At 39.8% G+C, this 13428-nt stretch overlaps 1 protein-coding gene across 1 annotated transcript in view; it reads right to left on the bottom strand.

Moving 5' to 3' along the window:
* The window catches only part of LOC105389143 (tolloid-like protein 1), a 79555-nt gene that overhangs the window by 14180 nt on the left and 51947 nt on the right, over window positions 1-13428 (bottom strand). Inside the window, exons 7-10 of the mRNA XM_048623195.1 lie at window positions 11973-12151; window positions 7063-7170; window positions 6557-6679; window positions 1904-2041 (exon numbers count right to left, since the gene is read on the bottom strand). Coding sequence (XP_048479152.1) covers window positions 1904-2041; window positions 6557-6679; window positions 7063-7170; window positions 11973-12151 — 548 coding nt within the window. The remainder of the gene's footprint in view (window positions 1-1903; window positions 2042-6556; window positions 6680-7062; window positions 7171-11972; window positions 12152-13428) is intronic.

Below are 13428 nucleotides of genomic sequence, written 5' to 3'. Positions count from 1 at the left end.
TATACCGCTTTTTCAATACCATTAAGTACTTACATTTTTTGGTAGCAGCATAATATTTTTACTTAATTTTAGGGTTTCGAACGTCAAAAGAAAAAAAGCAACCGTTATAGGATCTCTTTGTTGTCCGTCTGTCTGACTGACTGTCTGTCACCGCCCTTTTTCTCAGAAACGGGTAAAGATATCAAGCTGATATTTCGCATAGATGGGGAGTACCCCAAAAAAAATATTATGGTACTCCCTGTCCCACACAAGTAAATTGGGGCTTATATTTTTTCCAGTTATTTTGATGTGTATCCTTTTTTTTCTTTGTTGTTTTGTATAAGTATGTGTTTCTTTTCTTTAAATCTGTATTTTTTTTGTTGTTGCTGTCTATGTGTCGAATAAATGTATATTTATCTTCAAATCACGCCGTCTATCGTTTGTTTTTTTTGTGGCTACTGTCTATAGAAGAAATTCCGTCATTGACAATTTTACGTTACGAATTTATTTTTATTTATATTATTTTTATTTTTACATTTTCGTGGAGAACCAACAGCATTTTGTTAATAAATAATTATTACTTATGAACACATAACAACTTGATGCCATTAACAGAATGAACTTAGTAAACCCAGTAAACCTAACACATCCAGAGGAAAAATAAAATCTCTTTCTCTCTCTCTGAAAAACATACTTAATAGCCTAAACTCGATGCTTTTAGCTATTAACATCTTTGAAAAAAAATTGAGCCACCACCGTGTTACTGCCCTCATCAGATCCTCACGAGACCATACCTCAACCAGCACCAAGAGACTGTATTTTTGATCCCTAACCTAATGTTCTTGCGTATTGTCATCACTTAGATCCATTCGCTATATTCCTGCTCCTCATCAGACCTTTACGAGACTGTAATGTCACGAGAATATTGCACACTATCTAATTTAATTTAATGTATTGAATATACTGGAAGAATTATGCTTCCTCAATTTCAAATCAAATTATGTTGGTGTCATAAAAGTAGAAAAAGTGCAATGACAACCAATGTGCAGTGATTTTGTATCTGTACACGATAAGATCGCGAGCTGTCAGTGCTGCCTAAACCGACGTGGCCCTTCTTTGGAGGCCAGCGGCCAACTGAGTCAAACGTCACTTGTGTTTATGATTTTATAACACAGAAAGCCGCCATAGATATTTGTATGAAGATTTGAGGGAAAAAAATTGCTCAAGTTTGGGATTAATTTACACAAAATAAGTGTGTGTTTATTAAAAAACAAGGTATTTAGCGCCTAGTCCAAGCCTTTAACTTTATAATATGATAAAAATCATATGAAAATTCTTAATAATTACGACAAAGTTGTTACAATACGGGAGTGTGATTTTCTGGTTTTTCGTCATATTCTGAATTTTATTTACAATTATCCATAATCATTTACTTGAATTCGAATCATTCAGCACCTAGCTAGACTCTTCGGCTACCTGTGTGATTTTTTTCAAGGTTGTAGAGCATCGTTTACTACATAATTCTATGACAATGCCAACCCTCGATTCCCCCTTGCAGACCCTTAATTGTAATAAGTAATTTAGTGCATACTTGAAAGTAAAATTAATTACAAAATAGAATGGATGTTTAACAGCTATACGAGGATTGGGTGAAAAACTATAGGATTTTGCCAAAAGGGGGTAGGACAATGATTTAGCAAGTCATTATAAATAAGTTTTTAAAATCGCAAAGGAAAACTATAAAAACTACTCTTCATCCGTAAAAAAGTCACATATAAAAAGTACTATGTAGACATGTCTCCCGTGGTTACAGGATTTTCAGGAGTTGAGAATAGCTGAGATGAGAGGGCGCTGCGCTGCGGTTTAACCTCAGATCATAAAAACTAAAGGAAGTAAGTAAGTTATCTCCATGATTTAAACTTACCAGTAATATTGAGCACGACCCTCTCCCCGTGAGTTGCCACGATCCGCCACTCGCAGCGCTCGGCCGCGGCGCTAGTGTCGACGCCCCAGCCGGGGGAGTTGAACCACCCGGAGTTGCCCAGCAGGGTCTTCCCGCACTCTGGAGAAGGGGAGGTTATTGTGAAAAAGGGAATGGTAATTTACATTACGTAGGTAGAGTCAGAAAGTGGTAATTTTTGCAACGGAAACAATAAGTGCCGACACTGAAAAAGTATAGTATAATACACAATCGGTAGGTATACTAACCTACCGATTGTGCATAATACTGGGAACGCAGCCTGTCAGGTACTTATCTACTAACAACCTTCTGCCACATCTATGGGACATAACTGTTTTGAACTAAAATCTGTAAATCCCTAATTCTACAGCTGAAAGCATTTCAATTTCATATTCCAAATCTCACTGAATAGACGGATTACGTAGAGCCAAAGTATTGGGCTATTATAAAATTTCTATGGGACATTGTCTACAAAATATTCAATCTGGCCGAACTGGATTTAAGAACAATGTGATGGAGTAACAAAAGCAGGGGCGTATTGAAAGATTGCGCGCCCTGGGCTCCCGTAGTTTTCCGCCCCATCAAGGAATGAAAGAAAACAAAAAGAGCAGTCAGTGTAGAGTGGTTCTACCTTTTTTGGCCCAAGATTTATTTGCCTAATCTCATATTGCATAGTAACGTTTGGTCAAAGTCTCGTTTCGCCGAAAATCGTATGGCATAAATCTCTTTTAGTAAAAAGATATTTCGCATAATCTTGTTTAGCCTAATAATGGTATGGGCAAATCTTGAATAGCCTAATAATGCTATGACATAGGTTATACAAAGTAATAATGTTCGTTTAGCTTTAACTTTGATGGAGCGTCTCCCTACATAGCGCAAACTGGTGCCTTGTATTGTGGCCGCTGTGTGAGAAACGCTCCGCTCCGCTGCTTTTGACGATAATGTGCACCTAACACGCTCCTCCTTGCTTTGCTCGTCGTCGCACCTATCTTTAGGTTACAATCCCATGGGGTTTAATGGCCTTTGTAATCATTATAATGGTCATTCACTTTCGATATTTTATTCATTCAATATCGTGATTTTCGGGATGTAGGAGAAAAATACCACAATTTGTACATTTACAACATACTGAATCGTATTTATTAAGATAATATTAGGAGAAACAAGATTATACCAATACGAACAATTTGAGCAAACGAGACTTAGGTGTTTCAAGTTTGTGCCAAAAGAGTTTTAGACGAAACGAGTCTTATTCCACATACGTCTTGGCGAAGTGATGATTCTACCAAAAAAGTTTAGACCTTACGAGTTATGCGAAACGAGTTTAGGGCAATAAAGATTAGGCGAGATGAAGGGCCATGAGATGACATAGTTATTATGGCGGAAACGCTGGAGGAGTTAGGCGAAATGCTCACAGACCTCAATGATGCCTCTAAACAAGTTGGGCTGAAAATGAACATGGACAAGACAAAGGTCATGTCGAACGAACATGTTTCATCATCGCCCGTAACTGTAGGAGGTGTCACCATCGAAGTTGTCGATCAGTATCCCTACCTAGGACAAGTGATCCGATTAGGTAAATCCAACTTCGATAAAGATGTAGCTCGTAGAATCCAACTCGGATGGGCAGCGTTCGGGAAATTACGACACATCTTCACTGAAAACATACCTCAGTGTCTGAAAACAAAAGTTTTCAATCAGTGCGTGTTGCCAGTGATGACTTACGGAGCCGAGGCGTGGTGCTTCACCAAAGGGCTTATCCACAAGCTCAGAGTTGCTCAGCGTGCTATGGAAAGGGCTATGTTAGGCGTGTCCCTGCGAGATAGGATTCGTAATGAAGAAATCCGCAGGAGAACTAAAGTTACCGACATAGCCAAAAGGATTAGCACGCTGAAGTGGCAATGGGCTGGCCACGTAGCCCGCAGAGCCGACGACCGCTGGAGTAGAAAGGTTCTGGAGTGGAGACCCCGTGTCGGCAAACGGCGTGTCGGTCGCCCCCCAACCCGTTGGTCTGATGATCTGCGGAAGGTAGCGGGAAGCCGCTGGATGCAGATGGCGGGTGACCGTTTGGGGTGGCGATCGTTAGGAGAGGCCTATGTCCAACAGTGGACTACAGAAGGCTGAGAGAGAGAGAGAGAGATGAAGGGAACCCGTGTAGAGTACCTACCGACCTACATATGTAAGTATAAAACATTGTGGTGATAGATTTGCATAGATAATGATATCTTCCGAAAAAAATAAAGATTTGTTCTTAGATTTCCATTAAAAGAATACCGTGGTGGAAAAAGACTACCACCGGTTCAGTAAAGAACAAAGGCCGGCTTTCATACAAGGTAGACCAAAAGAAGTCATCCTATGTTGATTGGCTCTATTTTTTTTCTAAATGAAAAACTTCGTTTCTGTTTTTTGATTATGTTTATTTGAACCTTTACAATTTTATTGGTAAAGTCGAGAAGATGATATCGGCCAAATGGGCGCCGTCACAATTGATTGCCGTACGGACTCGTTTTATGGCTTTTTCATCGAGCGAGCGAGAACTTAAGGCGAGAGATTCTCGCACTCGTGTCGAATCCAGAGTTACACGGGCTTATTCACATTAACACGAGACTTCAAAAAACACCACAAAAACCGTCTGAAACGGTTAAATCGGGCGATATTGCAGGAAAAAATGACAGATAAAACGAAAAAAAAGGCGACCCGATAACTGAATAAACACAATTATTCCACGTTCTTGTGCATGTATGGCGTTGTGTTCTGACCTTGTATTCTGCATTTGTCTAGTCCACCAATATAAAAAGAGCACACACTACGACCTACATATGTATAAGAACATTGTGGTGATAGATTTGCATAGATAATGATATCCTCCGAACAAAAAAAACTAATCTGTATAGACGAGTTCATTTTAGAACGTTTAGAAAGAAACTTGTGCAGGGCGACTGAGTGAGGAAAATCACTTTTTTTTTCATTAGATTTCCTCAAAAAAATACCGAGGTTGAAAAAAGTTTGACTATTCCACCGGTTCAGAAAAGAACAAAGGTCGACTTTTATACTTTAAATTTATTAAAACATTAAATCAACAACAACATGTGGAAAGATGGCTCAGGGCCGTTCTAGGCTTACGTCCTAAAATTTATTAAAACATTAAATCAACAACAACATGTGGAAAGATGGCTCAGGGCCGTTCTAGGCTTACGTCCTAAAATATTGTTCAGTACTTTTTTAAGTCTCCAACCTAAAGCCTAAGGGCGGCCTACCGGCCGCCCCTGGGCCGCCCTCCGCCGCCTGCCGCCCCGGTCTGTAGCCCTTTTAGCCCTAGGGTAAATACGCCCCTGCCGGCTGCAATTTATTAAAACATTAAATCAACAACAACATGTGGAAAGATGGCTCAGGGCCGTTCTAGGCTTACGTCCTAAAATATTGTTCAGTACTTTTTTAAGTCTCCAACCTAAAGCCTAAGGGCGGCCTGCCGGCCGCCCTCCGCCGCCTGCCGCCCCGGGCTGTAGCCCTTTTAGCCCTAGGGTAAATACGCCCCTGAACAAAAGGAAAAGTGTGGAATAAATGGAAATACTTCGACGAGTTCTGAGTCACCGGCCACTCCAGATTGATGGCCCTAAAGGTTTGCAGTCATTAGATACTGAAGTATAGGCATAAGGGTATGTTTACTTGACACAATAATTGCAATAACGGTATGCCGAGTCTAAGTTTTGATTCTCTACTCAAAAAGTTGTTTATACTTATAATGAAAATAATACTGAAGATTTAGGCAGTTGATAGGTGAAAGATTCAAAAGTAGGTATTGTGTTTACGCAGCAATCCAATGAAAACCAAAATTAATATTTTGCAGAGTGAGCCACACGGATGGATGTTATCTTGAAATGTTTTGATGAAGATAGGTATATTGGTATCAAACAGGAATCGACAATTTTGAGCGAGCTCGAGTCGTGTCCTTAGGTTTTAGTTACATTCAAGTGTCAGAAGTAAGTAAATTAACTTCTGAAAGTAATTAGTTGACGTAAAAGGCTTTGAGTCTTTGTAGACTATTCATTTATATGGGCAAGTTTTATTGAGCGAGCTACGCTTCGCGTTTTCTGGTTTCCAAGTGGGAATTTCCGCACAAAAAGTACACGTATAATTGTAAATAATTTTTCAAAATCGCTTCGTGCGGTTTTTACCTCTAGAGGCAGATTGGTGGCCAGGTACAAGGGTACATGCCCGTACTAAAATACGGTTGTCGCTAGCTGGACAATCGTTCCTTCCGTCAATTCCCATCCATTTCATGATCCTTCGGGCCGGATTTTTCATCCAACCATCCTGTACCTGTCACCAGCTGCTTGTGCACATAATACAGAGAGTGACTCGATGACCTTTTGACTCAACAGTGGCTCATACTCGTGCCTGTGACTGTACACATGTGACTCATACTCACTAGCACACTTGTACAAGAGGTTCCTATGCACCTCCAGCGGCAGGATGGTGTCCAGGTGCGTGCCTGTGACTGTACACATGTGACTCATACTCACTAGCACACTTGTACAAGAGGTTCCTATGCACCTCCAGCGGCAGGATGGTGTCCAGGTGCGTGCCTGTGACTGTACACATGTGACTCATACTCACTAGCACACTTGTACAAGAGGTTGGTCTGCGCGACGTCGCTGGCGCTGAGCCGCACGCGCTGCCCGATCTCCGGACGCTTCTTGCCGTGCACCTCCAGCGGCAGGATGGTGTCCAGGTAGGTGCCTGATGGAAGAAATGCTGATTAAATTGGATCCTGTGATGTCGAGGATAATTGTTGGCTACGAATGGGTCAGCAGCGACGTATAAGAGGTTAACACTGATATTTATCAGTCATTCAAACAGATATCTAACGCTGCCGCTGTGTTAAATACAACAGTAAATACAATAACAATAGAGTTTTCAAATGCTTTGATCCGAAAATAATGCAATAGAAGCTAAGACTGCACTCCACATGGTTTATGATCAGACGACCTCAATCTACAGTATTTTCCCTATTATAAATCTGCTAAGCAAACTTTAAACTCCGCAAATATAACATAGCTTTTTAAAAGCGTTTATTTATACATAATCCGGGTGGTCCACTAATAAATTTCCACTCTACCTACCTTTACTAAAAGTGTTCCTGGCGTAGTGCATGATGGAGTCGTAGTCATACGTCTGTCCGAGTGAGTTCACTTCCTCCTCTGACAGTTTGTTGAAGTTGTACTCCTGACCTGAGGGTAGAGAGGGATGGTTAATAATGAGGTTGTTGGAGAGAGAGAGAGACAGAAGGAAGAAAGAAGATACTTAATTGAAAAAACACAAACAAATATGAAGGTATGATGCGCTGTAAGAGGTGATGAATGTATCGATATTTTCCGCAATGGCATGTAAATAAAAGCTATAATAAAATCTATTTACATTCAGCAACACCTTAGCTAGATTTGTTTTGTTATGTTTTTGCTCCTAGGATTTGGTTGTAGTTACAAAAGGTTAAAGTTAGTACTTAATAAAATTAGTTGGTGGTTAAGATAAGTGCCGTCTAATACACACGCCCCATATCAGTTTCTGTGTAAATACACTCCTAAATGCACTTAAAACTTTAGTTTGTTAGAACTTTGCGCACCCGAAATTGCATTAAGTTGTTGGAAGCAACTCGTATAGGATTAAAATTCAAATATTAGCCTACGTTCTGTACCTACTAAGATAACAATTTCAATAAAAAACCAAGACTCTCTTTTTAGACATAAAAACGAGAAATTGTGACATCAGTCGATTTACTTGGTAAGGAATCACTCCTATTTAAAACTTAATTTCTAACACCCAAGTGTTTCTTATTTCTATAGCGTTATATATGAGTACTATACAAGTTGTTTTCAATTTGCTTTCAGTGAGTCGTAATTTTTGGCCAAAATTCATCGAGTTACCCGATATATTAATTAGGGTTCACGAAAACAAGGTTAGGGCGGGCGCACAATTCGGGGCCAATTCGCATTATTCGTACTATTGAATGGGACTTATAGTTTAGTCCTATTAGTTTGAAGTACGTGGGTGTCTTTTATTCCCCTCTTATTGTTTACGTAGAAGTTCCATTTGTATTTTGCATTGTATAATTTATCGCTGTTGAAAATTAGTAAGTATGTGTGAACAGAACAATAGACAATCATCGTCAACATTATTGCTGTACTAACTCTCTTAAGCTATATAGGTACATAGGTACCTACTATTAGGTACGTACGGAGTAGTGAAAGATAAAAAACAATGAACCATCTCATTACTTACTCAACATACTGTTTGACTTTAATTATGGGTCCAACTCTGATCTCTGAAATATTATTTGATTTGATTTAGTAGTGTTTTTTTTTATGAATTTCTAAAAGTTGTTTAGAATGTTGAGCTTGATCCCCATTTTAGCTTATTACCACTTATGCTATCGATACTACTGATTGATACTACCTAATTTAGTGAACGATCAGTTGATCTAATTCCTCGAAATTCGCCCAACTTTGTCGAAATCAGGTAAAGTATTTATCATCGGACTTCGCTTCGGGGAATCCCGTGGCCCAGACAAGTTTACCGAAATATCAGTGATTCCATCCAGGTTCACGGAATATTAACTGGGTTAGTCGATACCCGCTGAAAAAATGAGATACGGATCTCACAATTCAAAGAATGCATCGGCCTCTGTAGGTACATAAATAGAAATCCGTGAAAAAAACAATTTATAATTTCTCCGGTTCAGATGCTATTATAAACCTTTTTCCTGAAATTCCTACGGAATGCCTTAAAATGTGATTCAAAGCTTGCACGGATAAGCTATCGAACACATTCCTGCAAGAGGCTGAATAATAGAATATAATACTCTTTATTTTGCAATAATACCTATACTTACCTATTATCTTTAACTAATTATACTTATTATATTTTATACTTAGGTATATAAAATAAATAAAATATCTAATACCAATAACAAAAGAAACAGTCTTACCTTGCAGTCCCCAACAAAATACCAACTTTCCAAGGCGCTAACAATGCGATGAGATGACAATAATATAAAGTTGAAAACTTTGCCCACTGTTCGAGGAACCAAGATTCTTTGCAACTATACTAACTGTGCCGTTGACATGCCTAACTTTAGATTAAATTAAAATTTGTAGGATGTTAAAGTAGCAAGTATATTTTTAGAAATTATTTTGAAAGGTATTATATCGCCCATTGGGTTATAAAAAAGGGAATGGACAGATTGCTCTTGAGTTCTGCGCATATACTGGTCAATATTGTATACTACTCCTGCCTAGATGGCTGAACTCAATAGATAATGTATGTCACCGTAACGTAAGGTAGTAGAAATGCTCCTAGTAGGATCTCATAACGCTCTAATGTTGGCTGTTTTCTATACTTCTGCGGTATGAAAACTAGGAATCTACGAGACAAAACGACAAACTATATACACAGCGCCCGTTCTTTAGAAATAAATGTTTTCGTTCATTTTTTTTAAATATTGGTACTTAACTGTCTTGAGTATAATATTTCAACTGTGGCGGTTAAAAGGCGCAACAGTAAGTTAACCTCTGACCTACATACGTATCCCATATTCAAAACCAAATCCGTGCCTCTATTCTTTACATCACGCATCAGAGGACATCTCTGTCGTGTTGTATTAAATCTTCTGAGTATAACAATAGGAGCTATTATCGCTTAAAATAACCGTCTAAAATAGTAGACTGTTAGTGATGATCCGGAAGCTGCCTCCCAACTTCTTTGTTTTAAAGATGGCGGATAGGGGCTTTTACGTACTTTTATGTTTGTGCGATTATATGAGTTAAGCATCGTATCAGCAGATATACCTAATTATTTTTATTTCTATTGGCTGTAGGTACGAGTAATACCTATATAGTCCGTCCATCCATAGGTTATCTGGCAGATATAGCTTTAAATGATAAGACCGGCTTTTGCACCCGTTAAAAATTATGTTACAACTTGTTAATTTTATTATTCTTTTTGGCGTAGAAATAAAGAGTAAGTATACAATCTATGTATCTATCTATTAGTTTGTAAAAAGTATAATGTACATATTTATGTACTTACTTATAGCTGAACTACCCTAGCATAACTGAAAGGCTCATTCTGATTACCATGAAAAACTGAAATGGAGTAATATTCCCATCAACCAACGCCTAATGTGCAGTAAAGGTGGAAGACAGATGATAATGTCTTAATAAACGAATGCCAGTCAAATGAACCAAATTACTTTCCACGCTAACCTAAATGGGGTGTGAACACGCAAACCTCATTAAACGCGCTAAAATTAGTCGGGTATGTACTGTAGGTGTTACATTACAACACAACAAGTACATTATGTATTTTACGGTGACGGTATACGAGTGGTAGTTAGTAGATATACCCTTACTGAAGCACCGAAAACACCATATTTTCTTTTAATACTTATATTTTTTCTTTTGTGCGAATGAAGGATGATATTATATGGCAATGGCATAGCATCGGCGAAAATTGGGTAGGTACATCAATGCACCATTATCCACCCTGCACGAGATTACAAGGAAGCTTCCTATACCTACGTGTTTAATCTGTATCGAGTTTATGCGAAACCATTGGCAAAGCTCTGTCATATTAATTTCATATATTGCTATGATTTTTCAGAAAATACAAGTTCAAATATTTCAACCTTTCAGATAATTTTCACTCAATTACGCTATAAGCTTGTAAACAATTTTCTGAAAGGAATTAAATTATATTCAGAGCGCTACTGTTTATTGCCTGTAATCAGAAGCTCCTAATTGAACTCTAATTAATCACCCGAAAAATGTAACAGGAACGAGCTCTAATAGACTTTACTTATCAGCAATCATTTTATTCAGACTCTGAACTTTCACTTACCTACTAACCCTTAGATTGCAGTGTCTCTCTTGCCAGCCAAAATGTGTCCTAAATGATCAGCACTTGTTTTATCACCAACAACCGCTGGTGGCTCTTGATACATTGCACATGACAGAAACTTATAACCAGCCAGGCTGTCTCTTGTTCACTTGTTGCTGTCCTATGGTACCCCGGTGGTACAGAGGGCCTTTACAAGCGTGCGCCACGCCGTTCTGTCCTCAGCAACCGCTCTGGCTTCCGTCCAGCTCAGGCCTTGCGCTCGCAGCTCGCCGTCCACTGTGCGCCGCCATGTGTGCACGGGGCGACCGCGTCTGCGGTGGCCGCCAGGCGGTTTCCATTCGAAGGCAATGCTCGCTTTGCTCTCGGCTCCTTTTCTGATTGTGTGGCCAATCCATCTCCATTTTCGCAATGCGATTTCTTGTTCGATGGAGGTCTGCTTACACACGTTCCACAGGTCAACGTTCCGGATTGTGTTCGGCCAGAAGATGTGGAGGATCGACCTCAGGGATTTGTTGACGAACACTTGTAGTTTGTTCATCAATCCCTTAGTCACTCTCCACGTTTCACAACCGAACAGCAGAACCGATTTGACGACGGAGTTGAAAAGGGAGATTTTCACGCGACGCTTGAGCACGTTGGAGTTGGAGTTGGACTTGTTCACTTAGGGCGAGTTTTTTGATCCGTAGTCAACTTTAACCATTAGTCAAGTCACTTGTCAAACATGACAGCTGCATACGAATTTTGTTGAATTTTAACATTTTAACTAATGGCAGCCATTTTTGACCAATGGTTGAGTTAACTAGGGATCAAAAAACTGGTCCTTACTAGCCATAATGATATATTGTCCCTTATGATCTGTCCTTATTGCATCACCTACCGCAGACTTCTATTTCATGCATTGCACATGCATGATACAGACTAGCCATGCTGCTTTTTTCAACTCCACTTACCAGTCATAATATTGTCCCTGTTTATCGCTCGTACCGAAATACCATCACATAGCCCACCCTTCTACACCTTAATTTAGTAGCCATAATATTGTCCCTATGATCTGCCCTTATTCCAAAATCAACACCCAACAATCGAACATGTTCCAAACGCATTACGAGCTACACTGCCTGTCTTTATCTCGACTTACCAGCCATAATATTGTCCCGGATGATCTGCACGTGGTGATCCCGGTCCGGCCGGGTGTGTTCGTGCCAGAACCCCACCACGTGGCCGAGCTCGTGGACCACGATGCCGAACTTGTCACAGTTCTTGCCGATAGAGATGGCCTGGGCGCCGCCGCCGCGCTTGCCCACGAATGAACAGCATCTGTGAAGAAGATAGATGAGGTGATGTCTGTGATCTGTGTGTGGTGGTGTCCAAAACGGAAGAACGAATTTTGGATTTGTTTCTTTTTGGTCATAGGTGATGTTACTCCGAGTGTTCTAGCAATACTTTATCACAAAATCGGCTTAGCCGTTTAAAAGTTATGCGACTTGTAATGTTTAATATCAAGGGTTTTTTTACCTTTGGTTATGGTTGTAGGTGTGTATGGTATGGTTGGTATGTATGGTATGGTTGGTATGTATGGTATGGTTGGTATGTATGGTATGGTAGGTTAGGTTAGGTTAGGTTAAATTGACGATGTCACATGTGAAACCGGGTCAGTAGTCAAATTAAGCAGAGGTCTAATGCGACACTGTTTTATGTTTTGTAACATGACGTAATAAAATGCTATCTGAGACGGACGGAAAACATCCCTTCCTGCCATCAGTTTCGTGGAAATATTATGGTACCAGTAAGATTGTATGTTTTTGTGCGTAATGTACATAAGTAAATTTTGATTATGTTTGACTATGGAGCAGTTATTTGGTAATTATGTATGAAATTTATCGTAGGTTGATAGCAAAATCTCATAATAAATGACAAAATATCAACAACAACAACAAAAATACGATAATGGATGAGGTTCGTATTTATGATTTTTACAGAATCACTTTCGTTTCTTTTCAGGCCCCAAAACTTACCCGCACGGACGTTCCGTAAACACAATGTAATCCTTATGATCGGGCTCCTTCTCCACAAACTTGACACACGTGAAGTTCTCCCAATGCCTCATGGCTTGCTTGAACAGGAGGGTTACTCTATACTGACGAAAAACGAACGAACGAGAGCTGTGGTGCAATTGGTACCTTTTAATGCTACGAGATAGAGTCGAGGCTTGTACAGCAGCGCTCCAATTTTCAGCAGCTTAGTTTTTCGTCATATAGAGTGACTCCCGAGGTGACCTCTGAAGTTCCTGTCGATTTATAAAGACCCGTCTTTTTGGTGTCCGAAAACTTACCCGCACGGACGTTCCGTAAACACAATGTAATCCTTATGATCAGGCTCTTTCTCCACGAACTTGACACAGGTAAAGTTCTCCCAATGCCTCATGGCCTGCTTGAACAGCGACTTGTGGGTGTGTGTGCTCCACTGAAGTTGCCTTCGATATCTAAAGACCCGTCTTTTAGGGCCCTAAAGGTTCCATTCGAAAATCTAAAAAAATCGAGCCAGGTGCAGGTACCTACTGACACCCCTAAAGAGATGAGATTAGAATAGTGCCC

The sequence above is a fragment of the Plutella xylostella genome, chromosome 9, assembly GCF_932276165.1.
Source record: "Plutella xylostella chromosome 9, ilPluXylo3.1, whole genome shotgun sequence".
Taxonomy (NCBI): domain Eukaryota; kingdom Metazoa; phylum Arthropoda; class Insecta; order Lepidoptera; family Plutellidae; genus Plutella; species Plutella xylostella.
Note: the sequence above shows the minus strand (reverse complement) of the source record. Positions and strands in the feature narration are given on the sequence as shown.